This window comes from Eulemur rufifrons, chromosome 7 (genome assembly GCF_041146395.1).
Source record: "Eulemur rufifrons isolate Redbay chromosome 7, OSU_ERuf_1, whole genome shotgun sequence".
In the NCBI taxonomy this organism is placed as follows: Eukaryota; Metazoa; Chordata; class Mammalia; order Primates; family Lemuridae; genus Eulemur; species Eulemur rufifrons.
Genome location: NC_090989.1, coordinates 169164953 through 169187651, shown reverse-complemented (window position 1 = coordinate 169187651; position 22699 = coordinate 169164953). Strand labels below are relative to the sequence as shown.

General features: G+C 44.9%; 1 protein-coding gene across 1 annotated transcript in view; it reads left to right on the top strand.

The window, feature by feature from the left end:
- Positions 1–20812, top strand: part of PRICKLE2 (prickle planar cell polarity protein 2) — a 108480-nt gene extending 87668 nt beyond the window's left edge. Inside the window, exon 8 of the mRNA XM_069473778.1 lies at positions 19935–20812. Coding sequence (XP_069329879.1) covers positions 19935–20812 — 878 coding nt within the window. The remainder of the gene's footprint in view (positions 1–19934) is intronic.
- The last annotated feature ends 1887 nt before the right edge of the window (positions 20813–22699 follow it).

The following is a 22699-nucleotide window of genomic DNA, read 5'->3' as shown; positions in this document are numbered from 1 at the left end:
GACAGCCCCACAGCAAACAATCACCCAGCCCTAAATGTCAACAGTGCTGAGGTTGAAAAACCCTGCCATAGTCCTAAACTACTAAGCTGCCTTTTTGGGAAGGTTGTGTATCATCAAAATAATGGTTATTTTATCTTTTAAAATACACTGTGGTATTCTAATATTGAATATGCATTTTAAAGTGCCCACAGCCCTTTCCCACCCTGCAGTTCTCCCTTAATCAGGGAAGCACAGCCGTTCCTCTCCCCACTTTGAGACTCCTGGTTTTGTCTTTGACAGAATCGCTACATTATGTTAGCTGCAAAGGCTGAATCTGTTTTCAGATGTTTCTTTTTGCCCCTGGAGAAGCTCAGTTGCTGTGCTGCACCCGCTGCAGGAGTTCAGTTGCTCCGGGTGTGGAGAAAGCAGGTGGGCGCTTGTCACCTTCTGGATCTGCTGTGGGCATTCTTAGACCGGTCCAGCCCTCCTGCCCCCACCGTGGTCACTCTCCTCCTCCCGCTCCCCCTCAGCCACCCCCACCCCGACACCATCTCCTCTCCGTAAGGCTGGGAGCTCTTTCCATGGGAGCAGTCCCAGCTGTCGCAAAGGGCAGTGAGAAGAAGTGGAACTTTTAAAATTGTATGTAATAAAACATGAGGAAATCTCCGGTTGCTTGACCTCCGCTGTTCAATTAATATGCCCCGATCAACCCCCACTCCCCGGTGAGGGTTCCAGTGTGAGCAGCGCCTGCTGCCCTCTTGCCGTAGGGGAACTCATTTAAGACAGGCAGCTGAGTCTGTGTGACTGGGAGACGTGAAACCACAAATCAAGAGAATCAAGAGAGAGAAAACAGGTGAGGCTCCAGGTCTGCCTTTTCAGGTTGCCTGGAGTATGGTGGCCTGGTGTAGCTCACCAAGCAGGAGGTGGCACTAGAGGGCACCGCGGGCTGACAGCCCAGGTCCTCAGGAAGAGCAGAGGCTGCCCTGAGCCGGACACCAGCTACCATCCTGCTTTCGGGCCTGGGAGGGGAAGAGCTCCACTGCTGAGAGCTTAAGCCTTCAGTCGGGCTAACCAGGATGTGAATGTCCCCTGTGTGATCTGGGCGACCTCAACTCCTTTGAACCTTAGATTCCTCTTTTGAAAAAACGAGAGTAACAATACCCACTGTTAGGGGGGTTCACGAGAATCAAATGAGGTTGGATATGTCAAATCGCTCATCACCATCGCTTGCCCATGGAAATATTGACAAGGGTGCCTCTTGTTAAATACCAATGGAGGAAAACTCACAGAGGACCAGCCTTGGCTGCGGGGATTGGGGGGAGTGGGGAGGCAATGCACAATGGTGGTGGTGTTGGTAATAGTGGTATTACTATGGGATGGGGGCTCTCCCAAGAGCATTATCTCATTGTGAAAGGGTGGGTTCTCATTCCCTGAGTGTACTCCACTGCAAACCGCTCCTCTTATGTCTTCCCCACCTTATTTTCTCTATGATGCTTAGCACTATTTGGCGTAGTATGTATTTCACTTATTTACTTTGTTTGTTGCCTGTCTCCTGTATTGGAATGAAAGCCTCCTGAGGGCATGGACTTCCATCTGGTTTTGTATTGCTGCTGTGGCCCCAGCAATTGGAGCACTGCCTGACACATAGTAGGCATTTGATAAACCTGACCCACGGTGGGTATTCCTGAACTGCTTGTTGAATGAACGAGCATCCATTTTACAGAGGAGAAAACAGAGGCTTAGAGAAGTTAAGAAATCTGCACAAGGTCTTGTGGTTAATGAGAGGCAGCCCAACTCCAGAGCCTTTAACCGCTTGGTAAACTGCATCATGCAGTGTTGTTGGGCCAATTCTGATGACCACAGATAAACGTTGTGGCGTCTGCTTGAAACCAGCTGCAGAGGCAGTGAGTCCTTTCTTTGAGTTCAGAGCCTTGAGGTGGAGGTGTGGGTGGAGATGGGATGGTTTGAGAGGCCTGCAAGAACTGAAACCACACTCCCTGGTTTCTCATAGCTCCCCATGACCTCCAGATTTTCAGTCGTGAAACAGCTCTGAATAACTCAGCACAAGATTTGGGGAGGAATTTTCCTTCGCCATACCTCACAGTGTCCCAGACACGATAGACCTTGTCCCAGACTCAGTTTCATCCCCAGAGAAACATTCTAATTCTCTTGGGAAATAGGCCAAGGTGAAACTTGAAAAACAAAAATAGCTTGTAAAAAATTATAAAACTACAGAGATATATAATGTATAAATTGAAATTGTCCCATAATTTCCCTCCCCCCACTGACTATTCCTTTGGTTTTTGTCTCTGGGCACATGCTGACAATTATATAATTTTAAAAAATCATCATAATGTTTTACAATTTGTTTTTTCACTTAACAGTATATATTGGTTGGGCATCCCTTATCTGAAATGCTTGGGACCAGAAGTGTTTCAGATTTCAGATTTTTTTGGATTTTGGAATGTATGCATACCTTGGAGATATTGCAGGTCTGTTTCCAGACCACCACAATAGAACAGATAGCACAATAAAATGCGTCACACAAACTTTTTGATTTCCCGGTGCATATAAAAGTTATGTTTACACTATGCTGTGGTCTATTAAGTGTACCATAGCATTATGTCTAAAAAGAAACCCCAATATACATATCTTAATTTAAAAATACTGGCTGGGTGTGGTGGCTCATGCCTGTAATCCTAACACTCTGGGAGGCCAAGGCGGGAGGATCACTTGAGCTCAGGAGTTCGAGACCACCCTGAGCAACAGACAGACCCTGTCTCTACTAAGAATAGAAAAAATTAGCTGGGCGTGGTGGTACACACCTCTAGTCCCAGCTACTTAGGAGGCTGAGGCTGGAGGATTGCTTGAGCCCAGGAGTTTAAGGTTGCTGTGAGCTAGGCTGATGCCACTACACTCTAGCCTGTGTGACAGAGCAAGATTCTGTCTCAAAAACAGATGAAAGAAAGAAAGAAAGAGAGAGAGAGAGAGAGAGAGAGAAAGAAAGGGAAGGAAGGAAGGAACAAACAAAAGAAATTTTAAAAAATAAAAATATTTTATTGCTATAAAAAAGGCTAACGATCATTTGGCCTTCAGTTGTAATCTTTTTGCTGGTAGAGAGTCTTGCCTCCGTGTTGATGGCTACTGACTAATTAGGGTGGTGGTTGCTGAAGGTTGGGGTGGCTGTGGCAATTTCTTAAAATAAGACAACAATGAAGCTTGCCACATTGATTGACTCTCCCTTTCCTGAAAGATTTCTCAATAGCACAAGATGCTGTTTGGTAGCATATTACCCACAGTAGCATAGCTTTTAAAATTGGAGTCGATTCTTTCCAACTCTGCCACTGCTTTATCAACTAAGTTTATGGAATATTCTAAATCCTTTTTTGTCATTTCAACAATGTTCACAGCATCTTCACCAGGCGTAGATTTCATTTCAAGAAACCACTTTATTTGCTCATCCATAAGAGCAACTCCTCATCCATTCAAGTCTGATCACGAGATTGCAATCCATCACATCTTCAGGCTCCACTTCTAATTCTAGTTTTCTTGCTCTTTCTACCACATCTGCAGTTACTTCCTCCACTGAAGTCTTGAACCCCTCCAAGTTATCTGTGAGGGTTGGAATCAACTTCTTCCATACTCCTATTAATATGGACACTTTGACCTCCTCCCATGAATCACGAATGTTCTTAATGGCATTTAGAATGGTGAATCCTTTCCAGAAGGTTTTCAATTTACTTTGCCCAGATCCATGAGAGGAATCACCGTCTATGGCAGCTGTAGCCTTACGAGATGTATTTCTTAGGTAATAGGATTTGAAAGTCGAAATTACTCCTTGATCTGTACAGAATGGATGTTGTGTTAGCAGGCATGAAAACAGCATGAATTTCCTTATACATCTCTGTCAGAGCTCTTGGGTAACCAGGTACATTACCAATGAGCAGTAGTATTTAAAGGAATCTTTCTTTCTGAGCAGTAGGTCTCAACAGTGGGTTGAAGATATTCAGTAAACCATGCTATAAACAGATGTCCTGTCACTCAGGCTTTGTAGTTTCACTTATAGAGCACAGGCAGAGTAGATTTAGCAAAATTCTTAAAGGTGCTAAGGTTTTCAGAATGATCAATAAACATTGGCTTCAACTTAAGGTCACCAGTTGCATTAGCTCCTAAAGAAGAGTCAGCCTCTTTGAAGCTTTGAAGTCAGGCATTGACTTCTCCTCCCTAGCTATGAAAGTCCTAGGTGGCATCTTCCTGATAGAAAGCTGTTTTGTCTACCCAGAGAATCTGTTGTTTCATGTAGCCAGCTTCATCAATGATGTTAGCTGGATCTTCTGGATAACTTGCTGCAGCTTCTCTACCAGCACTTGCTGCTTCACCTTGTACTTTTATGGTCTAGAGAGGGTCTCTTTCCTTAAACTTCACGAACCAACCTTTACTAGCTTCAGACTTTTCTTCTGCAGCCTTAATAAAATTGAAGAGCGTTAGTGCCTCTCTCTGGATTAAATTTTGGCTTAAGGGACTGTTGTGGTTGGTTTGATCTATTCATGCCACTCAGATCTTCTGCATCTCAGCAATAAGGCTGTTTCCCTTTCTTATCGTTAGTATGTTCACTAGAGTAGCCCTTAAATTCCCTTAAGAACTTTTCTTTTTATTTACGACTTTAGCTAACTGTCACAAGAGGCCTAGCTTTTGGCCCATCTCAACTTGCACAATGTCTTCCTCACTAAGCTTGATCGTCTCTACCTTTTGATTTACAGTGAGAGACATATGACTCTTCCTTTCACTTGAATGCTTAGGGGCGATTATAGAGTTATTAGTTGGCCTAATTTCAATATTGTTTTGTCTCAGGAAATGGGGATGCCTGAGGAGGAGAAAGAGGGGGAGCAGCTGGCCAAAGGAGCAGTCAGAACACACACATTTATTAAGTTTGCTTAATAAGAGTGGACACAGTTCATGGCACCCCAAAACAATTACAATAATAGCATCAAAGATGACTGATCACAGATCACCATACTAGATATAATAATAATGAAAAAGTTTGAAATATTATGAGGATTACCAAAATGTAACACAAAGATACAAAGTGAGCACATGCTCTTAGAAAAATAGCACCAATAAACTTGCTCGAAGCAGGGTTGCCACAAACCTTAAATTTCTTTAAAAAAGAGAAAAACACAATATCTATGAGGTGCAGTAAAGCAAAACACAACAAAACAAGGTGTGCCAGTATTTGCTTTATATTACCAGATAAGCAACAATAACCCAAAAATCCAAAATGCCCCAGTGAGCATTTTTTTTAAGTGTCATGTTGGCACTCAGAAAGTTTCAGTTTTGGAGCATTTAGAGATACTCAACCCGTGCTTTGTTCATCTTTCTCTGTTGATGGATATAGCTCTAAGTCACCTGAAGTTATGCGATATTCCATTGTACCCCGGTTCTTTTAACCCATCCCTTACTACTAGACATTTGGATTTTTTTTCAATTTTTCACTGTCACAATTTGCATTGTGGTAAACAATTTTTTACTTGTATTTGTGTGCTTGTTCAAATTTTTCCATAGCATAAATTCCTAGAAATAAGATTGTCGGATCAAGGGGCGTTGCACGTTGTGAATTTGTAGAGATAATACCAAATCGTCCTCCTAAAGGTTATGTGGATTGGATTGCACTTCCATCAAAAGAGTAGGAGCTCTGAGTTGGGTGCTTGACAGGACCAAATCCTTCTGAGGATGAGGGCCACACAGCATGCCCAGAGCAGTCACCCACCTGCTCTGATAATTTGGGGTTTTAAGTGCTCCCGGAGCAGGAACAGCTCTGATGGCCAAGAGTTGAAGACAGACCAAGCCAAGTCCCTCCCTCTCTACCAGGTCTCTAGCATCCTGTTGGGTTTCTCAGGTGCCAGCCATCTGAACAGGTTCCAGGGGAGCTGGGTTGCCGTCCACCCTGGCTGGGTTGGCACAGGGACCACACTTAGTGACAGGAGCCGGGGAATTAAGTCATCAGTCTTCACCAGCCAAGATCGGGCGGGAGGAGTAACACAAATTGTCCTGGAAAGCCTGCATCTGATGGGGCTTGGCAGGTCACAGAATCCTCGCACGTTGCTTGGCGCTGGCGAGACAGTTACGTAACAGGCAGTTTTTCAGACTCTGAATTCCAAGGTCACCTACAAGTAAAAGAAGCTGGTGCTGGGGACCTGATCATTTATTCACACCCACATGACTTCAAAGCAGTGGTTTTGGATCTTAAAAGGCATCAAATTCAACTGAAGAACTTGTTGAAAATGCAGATTCTTGGGCCCCGCTCCCAGAAGTCTGGTTCACTAGGTCTGGGACAGGGCCCAGGAACCTGCATTTGAACAAGCATCCCAAGTGCTTCTGACGCAGTGGTGGTGCCCAGACTATATCCTGAAGTAAGCCTTGGCCATTGAGTATTGAATTTCTGGGGGCAAAGTACAGCCTAGCAGGTACACCCACGTTAGACCTGGCAGTAGGTTTGGACTAATGTATGATGACGAAGTAGACAAATCTTGGGTTTAGGTTTCTCTTTTTCTTTTCTTCCTGTCAACAAACCATGCCCCAAAATGTTTCGTGGCTGTCTAGGAACCTCATAAGCATTTTCAATTCTGACCTCCCTGGCAGCACCCCACAACTCTCCTATCTCTCTCCCTTTCACCCTTCTATCGAAACTTACTGTGCCAGGGACCATTCCCTCAGGGCCACGCTCTGCAGAGATTCCTCTGCCGTCATCCTTGCTGATCTGATAGCAGGCGGTATCTCGCTTAGACAGTGGAATCAAAACCGCAGAGGGGAAGGGGAAGCTTGGGCTTCTCTGGTAGAGGTTCAGAAGAGAAAGCCAAGGCTCAGAGGGGAGCAGTGGCTTATTTGGGGTCTCACTGGCATTTTACACCAGAGCTCCCTGCTTTCCAAGCCAGTCACTTTTTCCACTACCCTGGTAAGCACAGTTCATAGTAAATACACAACACATGCAATTGCACGAATGAAGATCAAAGATTCGATTAAGGTGGAAGGCAAGTGGGCTGTCTGGCCAGCCTGGGACCAGGGGGAGGCAAATGAGACATCTCCCCATGGCTACGTAATTTAAAAGAGCGCCAAAAAGTTCAGTAATCAAGGAATATTTTAATGCCATATTTTAAGAGTCAAAATTCCTGCAAAAACATCCATGATTAACAAAATATACAATTTGTAAATAAAAACAGGATCCGCTTTACTGATTTTTTTCCTTTTTCCTCAGGCTCCAGTTTGGCTCCGCACAGCCAAGTTACAGTAACTGAGACAGAAATTGTAAGCAGATATGTTTGAATTTTAACAAGAATCAATGCTGGTAAACCAGCATTTCCCAGAACACGTCCTTTGAGTTAGGGTGGGACTGGGTGGGGAAGGGGTTCTATTTTCAAAGTATGGAAAACAATGCATTTTCTATCTTCTTTCTGAAAATCATATTGCTCTTAAGCCAGTTTTTGAGAAGTGCTGTCGAAATTTCCAAACTTAATTGCCGACACAATCGTTTTTTGCATAATCCATAAAGGGCATTTTGGAAAGACTTTCTTAACTCGCAAACTGGATCTGTGTGGAGGTTTGCAAGTTGGGAGGAGAGAGAGATTTGAGGGCCCTGGAGGACTCTCCAGGTACTCGGCTCCCACCAGGTGAGCAGCTGCTCATTCCATCTGTGCAGAGGCTGAGCCCAGCCAAGCCCACGTTGCCTCAGGAAGCCAGGCGAAGGGCACAGGCTGGCTGACACAGAAATCAGAGATCAAGAGCAGGGAAGGAAGTTTCCATTGCCCAGTTCAAGATCTTTATGCTCTCCAAGAACCCAGTCCTGGCTTTGTTGTCTGTTGACAGATGCAGGATAATGGGTTGGTGGCAGCTTCACTTTTGTTGACAACAGGAGAAGGAAGACACAAGACAGAACAAGGCTATGCTTTCTCCCCCTATTTATGAGGTTCTCTGACTCCTGGCTGGAAGCCTGGGAGGGGGACATGCTCAGCTACAGTGCCTGGCTGGTCTCTATGATACACACCCTCCTGGATGTGTTATGAGAAACAAGGGGAACCAGGCTTTCTTTCCAAACTCATGAGATAAAAGAAAGCACCCCAGACCCTTGCTGTTCCAGATGTCGTCTGTGGACTAACAATATCAGTGTCTTCTGGCAGCTTGTTAGAAATTCAGAATCTCCTCTGGGAGGCCGAGGTGGGAAGATTTCTTGAGGTCAGGAGTTCGAGACCAGCCTGAGCAAGAGCAACACCCTGTCTCTGCTAAAAATAGAAAAAATTAGCCAGGCGTGGTACTGTGCACCTATAGTCCCAGCTACTCGGGAGGCTGAGGCAGGAAGAAAGCTTGATCCCAGGAGTTTGAGGTTGCTGTGGGCTATGATGATGCCACTGCACTCTAGCCAGGGAAACAGAGCGAAACTGTCTCAAAAAAAAGAAAAGATATTCAGAATCTTGGGCCCACCCCCAGATTTAGTGGATCCAAATCTTCATTTTAAGAAGATCCCAAGGGATTTGCATGCCTGCTGGAGTTTGAGCAGAGGCTGCCTCAGGAAGTCTGGAGATCTGGTTCCATCCCTGCCTCCATCACTGACTTCCATCCTCATCCATGACCTTGGGCAGGTACTTTTTTTTTTTTTTTTTTCTATTTTGAGTTCCTCATCTGCCAAATGAGGGTATCCCTACTGCCCTCTCCAGATTTTTGGAGGCAGCAATGTACTTTTATGCTCTTGAAAAGTATGAACAGTTCTATAAGTGCAAATTAATAGTAGAAGCAGCAACGATTACCTGAAAACTTAATTTGTACCTAAGAACCTTATTGCATAGCTGTATTTTATGCACTTGAAAAGTATGAAGAGTTCTATAAGTACAAATTAATAGAAGCAGCAACTATTACCTGAAAACTTAATTTGTACCTAAGAACTTTATTCCATAGCTTGTATTTTGTCAGGGATTGACTTTTTTAAGAACCCAAAACCATGTACAGAAGGAGACTTCTGTACATGCATCACTGTGGTATCCATGTATTGATTAATTCATCCATCCTTCCATTTATTCATCCCTGCCCTTTCGGCATCCATTATACCATCCACCCATCCATGTAAGCACCATTCTATCTACCCGTCCATTGTATCCATTCATCCGTCAGTCAGTCCAGTGATGGGCTCTTTTGTGCATGAGGTCATGAACTGTTATGCTGAGGATGGCACTTCGTCAGCCCTCGGCTATAGGAAAGTAGGATCTTGAGAAGCAGATCCCAAGCTTAGAAGAGCAGATTGTATGCTGCCTCGTAAATCCAAAACCACTCTCATCCAAACTTCTAACCTCCCATATTAAGCCGGCTGACACTGGGGAAAAATGTGTATGTCTAAGCAGGAGGACAGCAGGTATGATAAATGTGTAAATTTGGCCAGGGGTAAGGCCATAGGTGGTGAAGGTCCTTTTGCCTCTCGATTTAAAAAGGAAAAGGCAAGAAGGAAATTTAACTCATGAGACCAAACAAAGCCTAGTGTGTTGGCCACACCAGTTGGAGCTATGTGTACGAGCCATACAAGTCTAGTTTGCTAGACATGCTGTTGAAGATGTGTGTGTGTGTGTGTGTGTGTGTGTATGTGTGTTGGGATGGGGGTAGTGAGTTTTGCATATTTACCTTTTAAATTGTCATTAGTACATTCTTGCCTCTTGATGGTAATTTCCAATAAACATTTTCTAGATGTACAAAAATATGCATACATCATAAGTTGCAGCTCAGTGAATTATTACACTCATGGTACCAAATCAAGCAATAGACCAAAACCAACACCCCAGAAGCTGCCCCATGCCCCCTCCGCTCCCTGTCCCTCCCTCCTCTCCAAAGGAAGCATGTTTCTGACATCTGACAGCATAGATTGGTTTGGGGTGGCTTTCGATCTCATACAAATAGAATCATACTCTATGTGTTCTCTTATGTTTGGCATCTTTCCATTTATGTTGTGAGATTCATCCGTGCTGTTGTGTGTAGCATTTATTTGTACTTATACAATAGAAAATTACACATTAATACAACGGATTTTTTTTAATTGCTGCTGCTGATAAGAAGCTAGGGTATCAGTGGATCTGTCCTTTTCTGTCTACTTCCTGCCCCTGAAATCCCTGACCACCAGCACTCTGGCCACTTGCTTTTTAATTTTTCTACTCACGATAGTTAAAAGGCAGGAGGTAGAAGCGTTCTCAAGTAGCTGCTATGTGACCTTGGCCAAATTATTCCAACTTTCTATTACCCACTGGAAAAAAAATTGCATAGCAATGCCTGCCTAGCAATTTCATATGTGACAACATGCATAAAAATGCTTTAAAAGTGACAAATACAGAGTGAAGGACCATAAGAAGATTAAACATTTCATCTGGTGCCACTGCACTAGCCCTGTTCGAAATACTCTGTGTATTAACCCATTTACTCCCTTCTCCCTTAGATTGCGTGATTGTTCCCGTTTCACAGATGAGGTAACTGAGGCACACAGTAGTCCAGGCTTGCCTGAGGAGGCACAGCTATGAGGGACAGAGCTGGAAGGTGAACTCCATGGCCAATGCTTTCGCCACTCCCCTCTGCTGCCTCTCAGGTGCTTTTATTAATTTTACCCACAGCACATGACAGACACTCTCAAACCCAAAGTGGCCAATGAAGAACCTGCTTCTGACTCCTGTTCACCTCCTGAGCCTCATCCCTGCCGCTCTCCTGTCTGCCATTTCTTAGAGCATGTGGCGTCTTCTCCGGTACAAAATGTTCTTGCTCCCTCTGCCTAGAACACTCTTCCCTGCCCTTGGCTGGGCTGGCTCCTTCTCATCCTTTAGGTGTCACCCTGGTTCTCACCAGCACAGCTTCTTTGCCAACACTCTAAGTAGGTCCTGTCTTACTCTCTGTCGTGGCATTTCCTCTTTTTCCCCCTTAGTGATTATGATCTGTGATACTTGTGTTGCTGTGCTGATTTCATTATCTGTTTTTCCCTGCACAGTGTAATATCCCTGTGGGGTGTTCCCCTAAGGAGCCTTGTTCACAGCTGGGCTCCCAGCGCCTGGCGATGGCAGGGCTTCGTCACTAGTCTTTGAAGAAACTAAATGGGTCCCCAGGCCCTTGGCTGCCGGCTCTCTGCCACTGGGGAGCCATTTAGCTTTTGTCCCGTGTAGTCAAGTGTCTCGTGAGCAAATACAGTGCGTCTGCTTGTTGACTCAGACTAATGGGTTCTAGAAAGCAGCATGGGGTCAGTGCAAGCCCAGAGCAAACTCTGGCAAACAGTCTTCAACTGGTTTGAATTTTTCGTGCGTCCTTTCAATTAGCACTGTGCTCTGTGGCAAGACAACCAGAACCCCCCGCGGAGCTGACGGGTAGTAGATAAAATTGACTCCACATGTTGCTGGAAGTTGTCTCTTCCTGGTTGTCTCCTTCACTTTCACAGCGGCATCTCTACTGGGCCAACTGGTTTATCAAGAAGTTAACAGGGAGATAAGAAAGGTGACAGAAAGTAAGAAACCTCCATTCCAGGCTTGTCTTTGGAACTGTGCTGGGTCTGTAAGCCGAGGGATTTTATTCCTATTCTAACACTTACCACTTCCCGACCGCTGGTGCAAGTCTCCAGAGTGAATGCTGCTAAATATCAAAGCCTCTATTGTTGGGAAAACTAAAATCAGCCATGACCCTCCTCAGAACAGCTGGTTGTAAGGGGGCTGTTTTTTTAATTTGAGCCTAAACACCCCATCCCCGAGAGGGAAGACAAGCCCGCCCTGGGGGGTGGAGGGTGCAGTAAGAAGTACCCTCACTCCCCCGGCCCCACTCGGCCTGCCCCTCCCCCTTCCCAGACGCAGCTGATGAGGAAATCGGGGCACAGTCTGCCAGCACAGGAGCAGATGGCAGACGCCTGACTGCAAGCCGGCTTATGACCTGCTGGTCACTTGGGACCCACTAGATAAGCCAGTGACCAGAGTAAGGGAGTAAAAAAGATGCATCCAGAACTCAAGATTTCAAAAGTTTCACACTAGCCAGGAAATTAAGACATTGACGTCTTTATTAACTCCAGAAAATTCTTAAAGCCCACTGAGGGAAAGACAAGTAAGTTTGTGGGAAGGAGTTTAGAGAGAAAACAGCTTTGCAGTTCCCCCATTTTGGACGCATACCACACCCAACCCAGCGGAGAGGTTAATCCTTCTTTCTAGAGAAGGAGCATCAGCCCTGCAGCGATTCGGCTCATAGGCTCGTGTTTGCAGTGTGCAGTGAAGCAGGCTTAACCCACTGCTGCTCTCGGACGGGCACACCAGGAACGGATCTGTTAGAGCAATGGCTCTCGGCTGGGGGCAAGTTTGCCCCCCAGGGATATGTGACGATGTCTGGAGACACTTCAGATTATCACAACCAGAGAGGTGTGCTACTGACACTAGTGGGTAGATACCAGGGATGCTGCTAAACACTCTAAAGTGCACAGGACATCCTACTCGACCAAGAATTTTCTGACCCAAGATGTCAATAGTGTTAGTTTCCCGGAAGCCACCTTTAGTTGCAAAGAAAATTGTCCTGGAAACTCCCTTCATCTTGAATAATGTTCCTCTAACTCTCCTGGGCAGGGAATCGCCAGGGGATCTGTTCAAAGGCAGGTTTGGATTCTGCAAGTCCGGTGAGGGCCTGAGAGGCTGCAGTTTCAACCAGCTCTTAGGGGACGCCAGTGTGGCTGGTCCACAGATCACACTTTGAGCAGCAGGGCGTTTTGATTGTGCTCAGAGTCTCCCACTCTTCTCTCTCTGTCCCCACTCCTCCAGCCTTCTTTGTCGTACTCTGTGTGAACCATTCCATGCCCTGTCACCAAGAAACGTGCAGGAGTGGTTCAACTCCACTGCCCAGATGACAATTTCTCTCCAGCTGTTGTCAATTTGAAGTTCAGCATATTGATGAAATCAATTGACTTAGCTGGAAAAAGGATCCCAAGGGGCCTGATCAAGCCGTGCACACACACTTCTAACAAACCAACAAATTTGTGCCTCAAGACATCTCTTGCATGGTCTGAGACACTTAGACCGTGTAGAGCCTGTGACTTCGGTGACGTGCAGGCTTGCTACAGCATGCTAAACCAAAGGTTGAAAATCTGTTTCTAAATAGGGCCAGAAAGTAAACATACTATGCTTGGCAGGTCATACAGTCTCTGACACAACTACTTAAATCTGGAAAGCAACCATAAGCAATATGCAAATGAATTGTGTTCCAATAAAACTTTATTTACAAAAACAGGCAGTGAGCTGCATTCGGCCCACTGGCCACCACACTTTGCAAACCCCTGTTCTAAACAATACCAATTTCTTCATGTCTCTGCCTCAAGGAAAAGAAATTCATATAGGGAAAACCCTACTGAAAGGGGAGCTGAATCATTGGTACGAGTGGTAAATGTCTGAAGGGCAAGGATGAGTAGATACTAGTTCTTTAACTGCAAAAAATGTGAAATGTGAATGCATCTTTAAAGTTAACAGACAGCTCTCTGTCTTCCTGCACTCTTTTTTCTTTTAAGGAGTGGGACATGACAGGACAATAAATAAGGACTAGAAAGATGTGCCAAAGGTCTGCAGTTCAATTCAAGTCTGCATTTTCCTCTTTATGGACTGGAGTGCACACCTTCTGCCCTTACAATACCTGGGGGAGGGGAGCTCGGCAAAGGTTGCCTTGCTCTTCCATCAGACTCGGAGCATTCTTTGAAGGGCATTGATTTTTTCTTTTCGCAGTCACCAGTTTCTACGAGACCTCCTGTCTGTAGTGAGGGAAATACTGCTCAGACAGTGATGCTGCTGTTGCTTAGAGCACCCCAGCTGCACCTTCACGTCGGCAGTTTAACCACAGAGAAGGGCAGGATGAATTCGATACTGACCTCCCCTTGTAGGAGCAAGGCCGCAAGGTCCTGAGGGAATCCCTCGCCCCGGCAGTGTGTGGGCATTGGTGCAGCTCCCAGCCACGCTGACCCCTGGGGTAAGGATAAGTCAAGGCCTTTAACTCTGCAGTTACCATCTAGCTCTTCTCATAGAACCTGTATTATTTGCAGAGGAAAAAACCCTGTGTGTTTATTAATAAAACAGTTCCACGTGAGAGGAAAATGACCTGGCATCTGTGTCTCCTTGCCATCATGTGGGATTCTCCTGCCAGGTGCTCCAGAATGCGTTAGGGCACTAATAATGCCCCAGACTGTGTGCTGCAGCCAGAGCTTCTGCAAAATTGAGTTTGCAGTCCCCACCTTGCCTGTCAGACGTGTACTTGAGCACATGCGTGCACACAGACACATGGCTTGAGCTGCAAGGAAAGTGCATTTATTGCAAGGGGATAGAGGGGCATTTTGGAGTCTCATTTTGTTGGACTGTCTTGATTTGCAATATTTTGACACTGAGTCTCATTCTACATAGACAATGGAATAAAGAGTTGAACTTCATCTGTGTAGAGAAAAAATCCCCAGCCGCGGTTTGGTGGCACAAATGATTTATAACAATGGCTTGTATCAAGTGAACATCACTATGTCAGGCCCTGTGTGGGTCATGTTTTTGGATTCATTCATTCATATATATAATCATGCATTCAGCAAGTATCTGTTTGCCTTTGAGGTTGGCTGGGTGTAAAATTCTTGGGGCATGCTTTGTTTCATTGGGGACTTTTAGGCCTTACTCACCTTCCTCCTGCATACTGATTACCAGGTACTAAGTTCGGGGCTAGCAAACAGGAGCACGGTTCCTGTCCTCCTAGAGCTTATAGTCTATCAAGAAGACAGAGATGAAACAGAAGCTACACAAAGCCATTACAGTAGTGATGCATCTTAAAAACGAAAAGTACCTTTTCCCTCCTGTAATCATCACTACTGCTTTAATACTCAGATGCTAGTGTTATGCCCATTTTACTGAGGCAGCTCAAGAGGTTTAAAAATTGCCCCGAGTCACTTAGCCAGAAAGTGGCGCTCCAGTTCTGTCCACAGTGAGAGAGGGAGGGAGCTTCTCAAGTTGGAATGTGAGGCTAGTACAGTTCCATCTTGGGGACATGGGAGCTGCTAATTTAAACGGATCTCCAGAGCTGTGATTAATAAGGTGACAACATTTTTGCAATACAGAGAGAGCTAATTATAAACCACACATACTTCGACTTTAAAATTGGAGAAGCCCCAGATGGTGGGCTGTATGATGAAACTCCAGAGACAAAGAGATTGACAGGTGTGATCATGGTATTTTGCTCCTGATGTTTGGAATCCCACCTGTCTGAATTACAGCACTGGCCCACTCCAGGTCAGAGGGTGGTTGTTGCTTCTTTCCAAGCTGTAGGCAGCATGAGAATTCATTTACCTTTATCCACAAATATTTATTGAGCATCAACAGTGTGCTGGTCACTGCTAGCTCTGAATGGGTGCAGTGAACAGAGGGACAAGATCCCTGCTCCCAGGGGATCCATTCAGCTACAGACTTACACGCCAACTTAAGAAAATAAGTCAGAGTGAGTAGTTTAAAAAAAGCCTCGAGTGCAAGAGTGACTGGCTGGCTGGGGGACAACTAACTCTGCTGCTTTAGAAGGAGTGGTTGGAGTGTGCACCTCCCAGGGGGTGACATCTGTGTGAGGACTGTCATGACAGAAGAAATCAGCCATGCAAGGGGGAGAGTTTTCCAAGGGGGCTGGAATGAGCTTGCTGGTGTGTTGGAGGAAGAGGAGGAGGAGGAGGAGGAATGCAAGCACAAGCTGAAGCAGAGTAAGCACGTTGGAGTGTTCCGTGGGTGATCTTGGAGAGAGAGGAAGGAGCCAAGTCACGCAGGGCCTTGAGGTCTAGGTAAAGACTCTAGATTTTGCCAGCAATGAAATTAACCCCAGAACCACCTTTTCTAGAGGCAAGTACACAATTATTGCTCATCACTGGGCAACACTGCCCTCTCTGTTCATGTCCTGTGTGCAAGAAGACCCTAGAGGAAAATCTGAGTTAATGAATCAGGAGAGAGGCGTTTCTCTTCTCTGGAGTCAGCACGTAGCCTTCCAGTCCCACCCACGCATCCCCCAAGGGACGAATAGTTTACGTTTAGGTAAAACTGAGAGCAGAGGCCGGGCTTGCGCAACAGGGCCCTTCTGCTCTGACCGAAGCACGATTCCTTTCCTTGGGGTGGTTCCTGGGATGCAGAAGCATGTGACGGGGCAGCGTCACCTCCCAGCAGAACGGAAGCCTCTCTGCACGTCCACCTCCTCGTGGAAATACGAATCTGTTCACACGCAGGATGTCCTCGGAAATGTTTCCCTTCCGGGCTCATAAAAGACAGATTCGGGAAAGCAGCATGTTTTGGAGTTTATAGCAGTTGCTAGGTTATATTCATGCTGACCCCAGTTCTACTCAAGAGCTTGGGTAGAAAGTGCTGCAAAGGTCGTGGCACCCACCTATGTATGTAGTTTTTGTTTCTAGACGTGATTTTGAAGATGTTTTCTTTCCTTCCTTACTAGAGTTCGTCGGCTCAGACTACTCATTCATCATCTGAGCTTGTTATTATCCTCTCCTCTCCGCCTTGAGATTGGGGAGGCTCTGGAAGTGATTATGCTGTTGTAAATCAGCTTTTATGATTTGTATGTCAGAGATAAGCGGCAGAGAAAGCAGCAGTTGGAGGACCCAGCTCCTCCTGCCCTGACAATTATCCCAGTAATGAAATTAAAAGAAAAAATTACTGGAGGCACGATATTTGGCAGAATAGTTTCTCCATAGTCATATCCAGTGTTAAAATTGGGCTGCTTAACAAACATTGCTTCATTTTTGCACCCTTTTTTTTAGGTGTAATTACATAAAGTAAGGCAAACAAATATTAAAACTACACTTCAGTGAGTTTTTACATGTCTATTTTTTTATAACCACCATCCAGATCTAGCTATAGAACAATTCCAGTGCCCTGGAAACTTCTGTTGTGCCCCCTTCCACTGCCCTGAGCTCTGTCACCATAGATAGCCTTAGCCTGTTCTTGAACTTCATATAAATGGGATCATACAGCATGTACTCTTTTTGTGTCTTCAAGCATTTTCTATGAGATATATCCATGTCATTGCATGTAGTTATTCATTCTCTTGGTGTAGTATTTCATTATATCAGGATTTCTCAACTGTGGCACTGTTGACATTTTAGGATGGATAATTCTTTGGGGGGTAGGGAAGCTGTGCTGTGCATTGTAGGATGTTTAGCAGCATCTCTGGCCTCTATCTACCTACTAGATGCCAGTCGTACCACTTACGAGTTGTGACTCCAGATATTTCCAGATTTTCTCCAAAATTGAAAACCATTGCATCCTATAAATATACTACAATTTTAAAGAAACTTTTCATTTGGAAATCATTTCAAACTTGTTGAAAAGCTGCAAAAATAGAACAAACAACACCTATAATGTACTCTTCACCTATATTTACCTACTGTGAACATTTTGTTCTCATGTGTTTGTTCTCACGTGTTCACATGCAAACATGCACACAAGCACAATTTACCTCTGAACCATTTGAGGACAAGTTACCTCCATCCGGGCCATTTATCACCATATCCTTCTGTGTATATTTCCCAAGAATAAGCATGTTCTCCCACATTATCACAATTATCAATTAACCATGGTAGATTTAGCATAATAATTTTATCTATTGCCCATGTTCCAATTTTTTCAATTGACCAAAAATTATCCCTTATAGAATTGATTTTCCATACAGAGCAGGTTCCAGTCCAAGATCATGTATTATATGTAGTTACCATGTTTCCTTAGTACCCTTTAATCTAGAACATTCCCTCAGCTTTTTTTTTTCTTTTGTCTTAAGACTGCAGTGTCTTTTTTGCTTAATAGAATATTTCTCCTCTTGGGATTAGTCTAATATTTCCTCCTGCCTACATTCAGGACATGCATTCTTGGCTGGAATCCTACAGAAGGTACAGTGTTGCTCTTCTTAGGACGTCCTATGTAAAGGTGCACGATGTCCAGTTGCACCTCATCTGTGATGTTAAATTTGAATTCCAGGTCCAGGTGTTGTCTGGTTTTCCTATTGTTTAATTACTAATGCTTCCCTTACAACTAATAGGCGATATATAGGTAAACACTTTAAAACCGTGCTCACCTTTCCATTTTTACCCCCTAAATTTATCATACTTTTTGATGATCACATGAAGCCCTCTTTATCTCCAGTGATTACAAAATGATTTTCCAATCTGGCCCTCTCTCCCTTCTCAGGCACTCACTCTGCACCCAGAAGTCCTCTCTTTTCTCCCATTTATTTGTTTATTTATGTTTTGATCTGTTATCAGTATGGACTTGTGAATTCCTATTTGTTTCAATGGAACTGCCCTTCAATATTCTAGTACTTAAATTGTTCCTATTTGGCCACTGGGAACCCCTTCAAGTTGGGCCCTGTGTTCTTCTGACAAACCCTCATCACATTTTATTTTTAATACTCCCATTCTTTTTGGTTTAATATGATGTTCTGGGTTTATCTTTTATGTTCTTTTCTTTATCCTGGAATTGGCCATTTTTCCAAAAAGCCTTGGTTCTTTTTACTGGGGAATGGTAGTAAACACCAGAATTTATCCATTTTTCTTCTAATTGATACTTGAATTTTTTCCAGTTCTGGGATATAATGAGAGAAGATTTCTCTGAATACTCTTGTACATTTTTTGGACCTTTGTACTAACTTCTGTTGGGTATATAACCAAAAGTGGCCATGTAAAGTCATAGGATCTCCACTCTTGGTTATATACCCAATAGAAATGAGTGCATAAGTCCACAAAAAATAAACAAGGATATTCAAAGTGGCTTTATTCATAATTCCTATATGGATATGCAGGCATATTTAGCTTCAGTAGATATTGGCAAATCATTTTTCAAAGTGCTTGTAACAGTGCTTTGGTTTTGTTGGGGAAGAGGAAGTCCTCGGCCCCAGCAGGAGGCAGGAATAATCAGTGCCAGGGGTGATAATGGTCCATTGCAATCCAAAGATGTGTTGTCCATGACCAGAAATGGCTAAATTGCTGATCCTTTCAATGTATAATGAGTGGGAAATGCTGAGTCTTCGCCACCTGGCCCATTCTTGAGTATTTCCTTAGACAGGTCTGCTTTAAGATGAGCAGAATGGAAGCTACTGAAGTCACTATGTCCCACTACCTTCAAAATAGTTTTCATCTCAGGGATGCCGGGAGCTCATTTGACAGCACTTAGGAAATGGAGGTCCATTGCTAAGAGCATCTGCTGTTAGAGAGCATTAGAGCCACTGCTTTATTTTTTAAAGTGCTTCCCCAGGGGATGGAGGGGTGTCCCAGGGTTTCACTCACTCCTTCTGGCTGCTAGAGACCCATTTATAACCCTGGAGAATTCACTAAATAGGCTGGCAGAGTAAATATTCCTCTAGCTACACCTAGGGAGTCACTTAGTGTCCAATCCAAGGGAATTTGAGATAGAGGGCTCCTGCCACTTAGGGACAGCAGGCAGAGCGGGAAACTGCTGCAGGCTAACAGAGAAGTAAGCTGGTCCAGTATCATGGAACTAGTGTTCAGTGTTGCCAAGAACAGCATGGACATGGCCCAGCCTCTACAGCTTAAAGTTTCCTCATCCAAAATACCTGTCCTATAGAGTTTACAGTGCATCATTAGAATCAGAGAAGTAATTGAAATACTTTGTAAAATGAAACTCTAAGCAGAGAAAACATCATGCATGAGATACACAGTGGGCTCTTTGTAACTTTGATGAGCCTTTGGAGGAATTAGTAACTAGTAATATGCATCTTCGTGGATGCATTTTAAGCCAGTGCTCCCTCTAGGTGGACACTGCCCTGCAGTGGAGTGGGAAGACCCCCCCCCCCCCCCACATACGCATGGGCCATCTGAGAGAGCCCTTGTGCAGTGCACAACACAACTGTATGTAACGACTCCCCTGCTGCACATTTGTGTTAACCTCTGTGGTCCTCTCCTCTCTCCCCCGCTCCAGGCCTCTCCGCTGACGGTGGTGCCAAGCGCCAGGAGCACCTCTCCCGATTTTCCATGCCTGACCTCAGCAAAGACTCTGGAATGAATGTCTCTGAGAAGCTGAGCAACATGGGCACCCTTAACTCGTCCATGCAGTTCCGGAGCGCAGAGTCCGTGCGCAGCCTGCTCTCTGCCCAGCAGTACCAGGAGATGGAGGGCAACCTCCACCAGCTCGGCAACCCCATTGGCTACAGAGACCTGCAGTCCCACGGAAGGATGCATCAGAGCTTTGATTTTGACGGGGGCATGGCGGGCAGCAAACTGCCGGGGCAGGAGGGCGTGAGGATCCAGCCGATGAGCGAACGCACCCGCAGAAGAGCTACTTCCCGCGACGACAACCGCCGCTTCCGACCTCACCGGTCCAGGCGCTCCCGCCGTTCTCGCTCGGACAACGCCCTCCACCTGGCCAGCGAACGCGAGGCCATCTCTCGGTTAAAAGAAAGGCCCCCTCTGCGAGCCAGGGAGGACTACGACCAATTCATGCGCCAGCGGAGCTTCCAGGAGAGCCTGGGGCACGGCGGGTCCCGCAGGGACCTGTACGGCCAGTGCCCGAGGACTGTGTCGGACCTGGCCTTGCAGAATGCCTTCGGGGATCGATGGGGGCCCTACTTCACCGAGTACGATTGGTGTTCCACCTGCTCGTCCTCTTCGGAGTCTGACAATGAGGGCTATTTCCTGGGAGAACCGATCCCCCAGCCGGCCCGCCTGCGGTATGTCACGAGTGATGAGCTGCTGCACAAATACAGCTCCTACGGCCTCCCCAAATCTTCCACGTTAGGTGGCAGAGGACAGTTGCACAGCAGGAAAAGACAAAAGAGCAAAAACTGTATCATTTCTTAATGTGATTGGGATCAGGGAATGGGGGGAGATGGGAGCTAAGAATGTAAATTCAGGAACTTGCACTGTTTTAAATTTTAAAGCGCTTTTAGGGGTGGTTGGTGCGGGAGAAAAGGGAAAATGCTCTCAGTTGATGGAGGCGAAGTGACAGATTGGCTAAATAGGTAGTCACAGTTCTTGGCATGTTGAATATTATTTGCACATTTCACTTTGGAAACACAGTAGACTCTGTCGAGGCCAGGGTTGGTCACCTCCTTCCCATCGGTTCTGTGTTGAGTTGCCACTCACTAGATGGCAAATTGTTTCCTGCTCGCTTATATCCTCTCTGGTTCTCTTCCTTTTAGGACCCTTTTTTTCAGTAAGTAATTTGTTTATTAGCCAGGACCCAAGACTAAGTTATTTACATGTCCATTGTAAATGCAATGTAAATGAGAATTCTGATAAAATATTTTTGTATTTTGTAATATCAAAGGAATTTCTATATCGTAGGACTCAGTGGGGACTTGCATGCACAACCACCATTGTCTTTGAGTAGTATTAAAAGGTGACCCAGGACCACCTTCTTTTTTTTTTTCTATACAAATTTGTTACATGTCAGTGAGACCTTTTTCAAAGGAATATATTCAATTTGGCTTTTGTGGCTGAAAAAAATAAGTAACTATTATACCCAAAGCATTTTATGCTCCATTCCATCTTAAGGAGCCATCCTTAACTCTGCTCCCACCCTCAGTAGAATTTATTCTCTACAAAGTGGTAGTATTTTTTTTTTTTAATTGCAAATGTAACTTTCACCAATTAGAGAAACCAATCAGTGTCAGTAAAGTTCCGTGAGAAATGTCATCCCTGCTGGGAGCGTTGAAGTTGCTTAATGTTGATCTATCCCTTGGGGAAAGTAACAGTGACTGTGAGTGGTGCTGTTGTGTGATGTCAGCATGACGTTGTTTTGAATGTGGCATTATGTTCTGGTGCTCATGTTTCCTGGATTGTGTTATCTGCTTTCCTTTACCGAGGCAGACGGAACTGCTGCCTTAGCCTGACAACCGGTTGTCCTCAAAGCAAATGAACTTAAGCATTTGGAATTGAGGGATAGAAAGGTTCTAGGGGGGGTTGGAAGGGATGGTGTGTCGTATATTATGCATGGAGACGGAACGAGGCAATTTGCAAACAGAAAGCAGAACAAGGGTAGAAGTTGAAGGAGGGTCAGGGACAAGAAGAACTTCTAGAAATGAAATAGAGGAGAGGTGACAACCACCTTGAATAGCCCCCAGTGCTTGTAGAAAGAATCCAGCTTAACAGGCTCAGGAACCGGAGCATCTGGGTTCCCTAGGAAGGATAAGCTGCTGAGATTTCAGTGTCATGACTTTGAAAAAAAAAACAAACAGACTTTGTTGAAAGGGGGATTTCCATTTTGAACTTTGAGAACTGTTGGTCAGACCGAAAATGGGCTCAAAAGTGAGTTTGCTTAACGAAGACATTTAACGGTTGTGCTGTTTATAGTAAAATAAAACTTCCTCCCTTGCTTCAGTTAAAAATGAAGCGCTTGCTTTTTCTTCCATTCTCCTCCTCCCCTTAATGGATTGTGGCAGTCGAAATAATCCATCGGAGGACCCACCTTTAGTGAGATGTACTGTCGACGTAGCACACAGTGTGTCTCAGTGGTCGTCTGCCATGGTGAGGTGAGCGTGGTCGCTTTTCAGTATAGTAGTTAACATTTTCTAGTATTTTTTATGGAGAGAATGTACAAAGTGGCTTGTCAGACACCATCCCAAATGGGTCTGGGGAAAGGAAGGCTGTAAAGGACATGGGAATGGCACTCCATTCAGGATGTATTAAAATAATTTGCTTTTCAGGTATTAATATGACATTTGTCATTGTCACTGATTTTTAAAA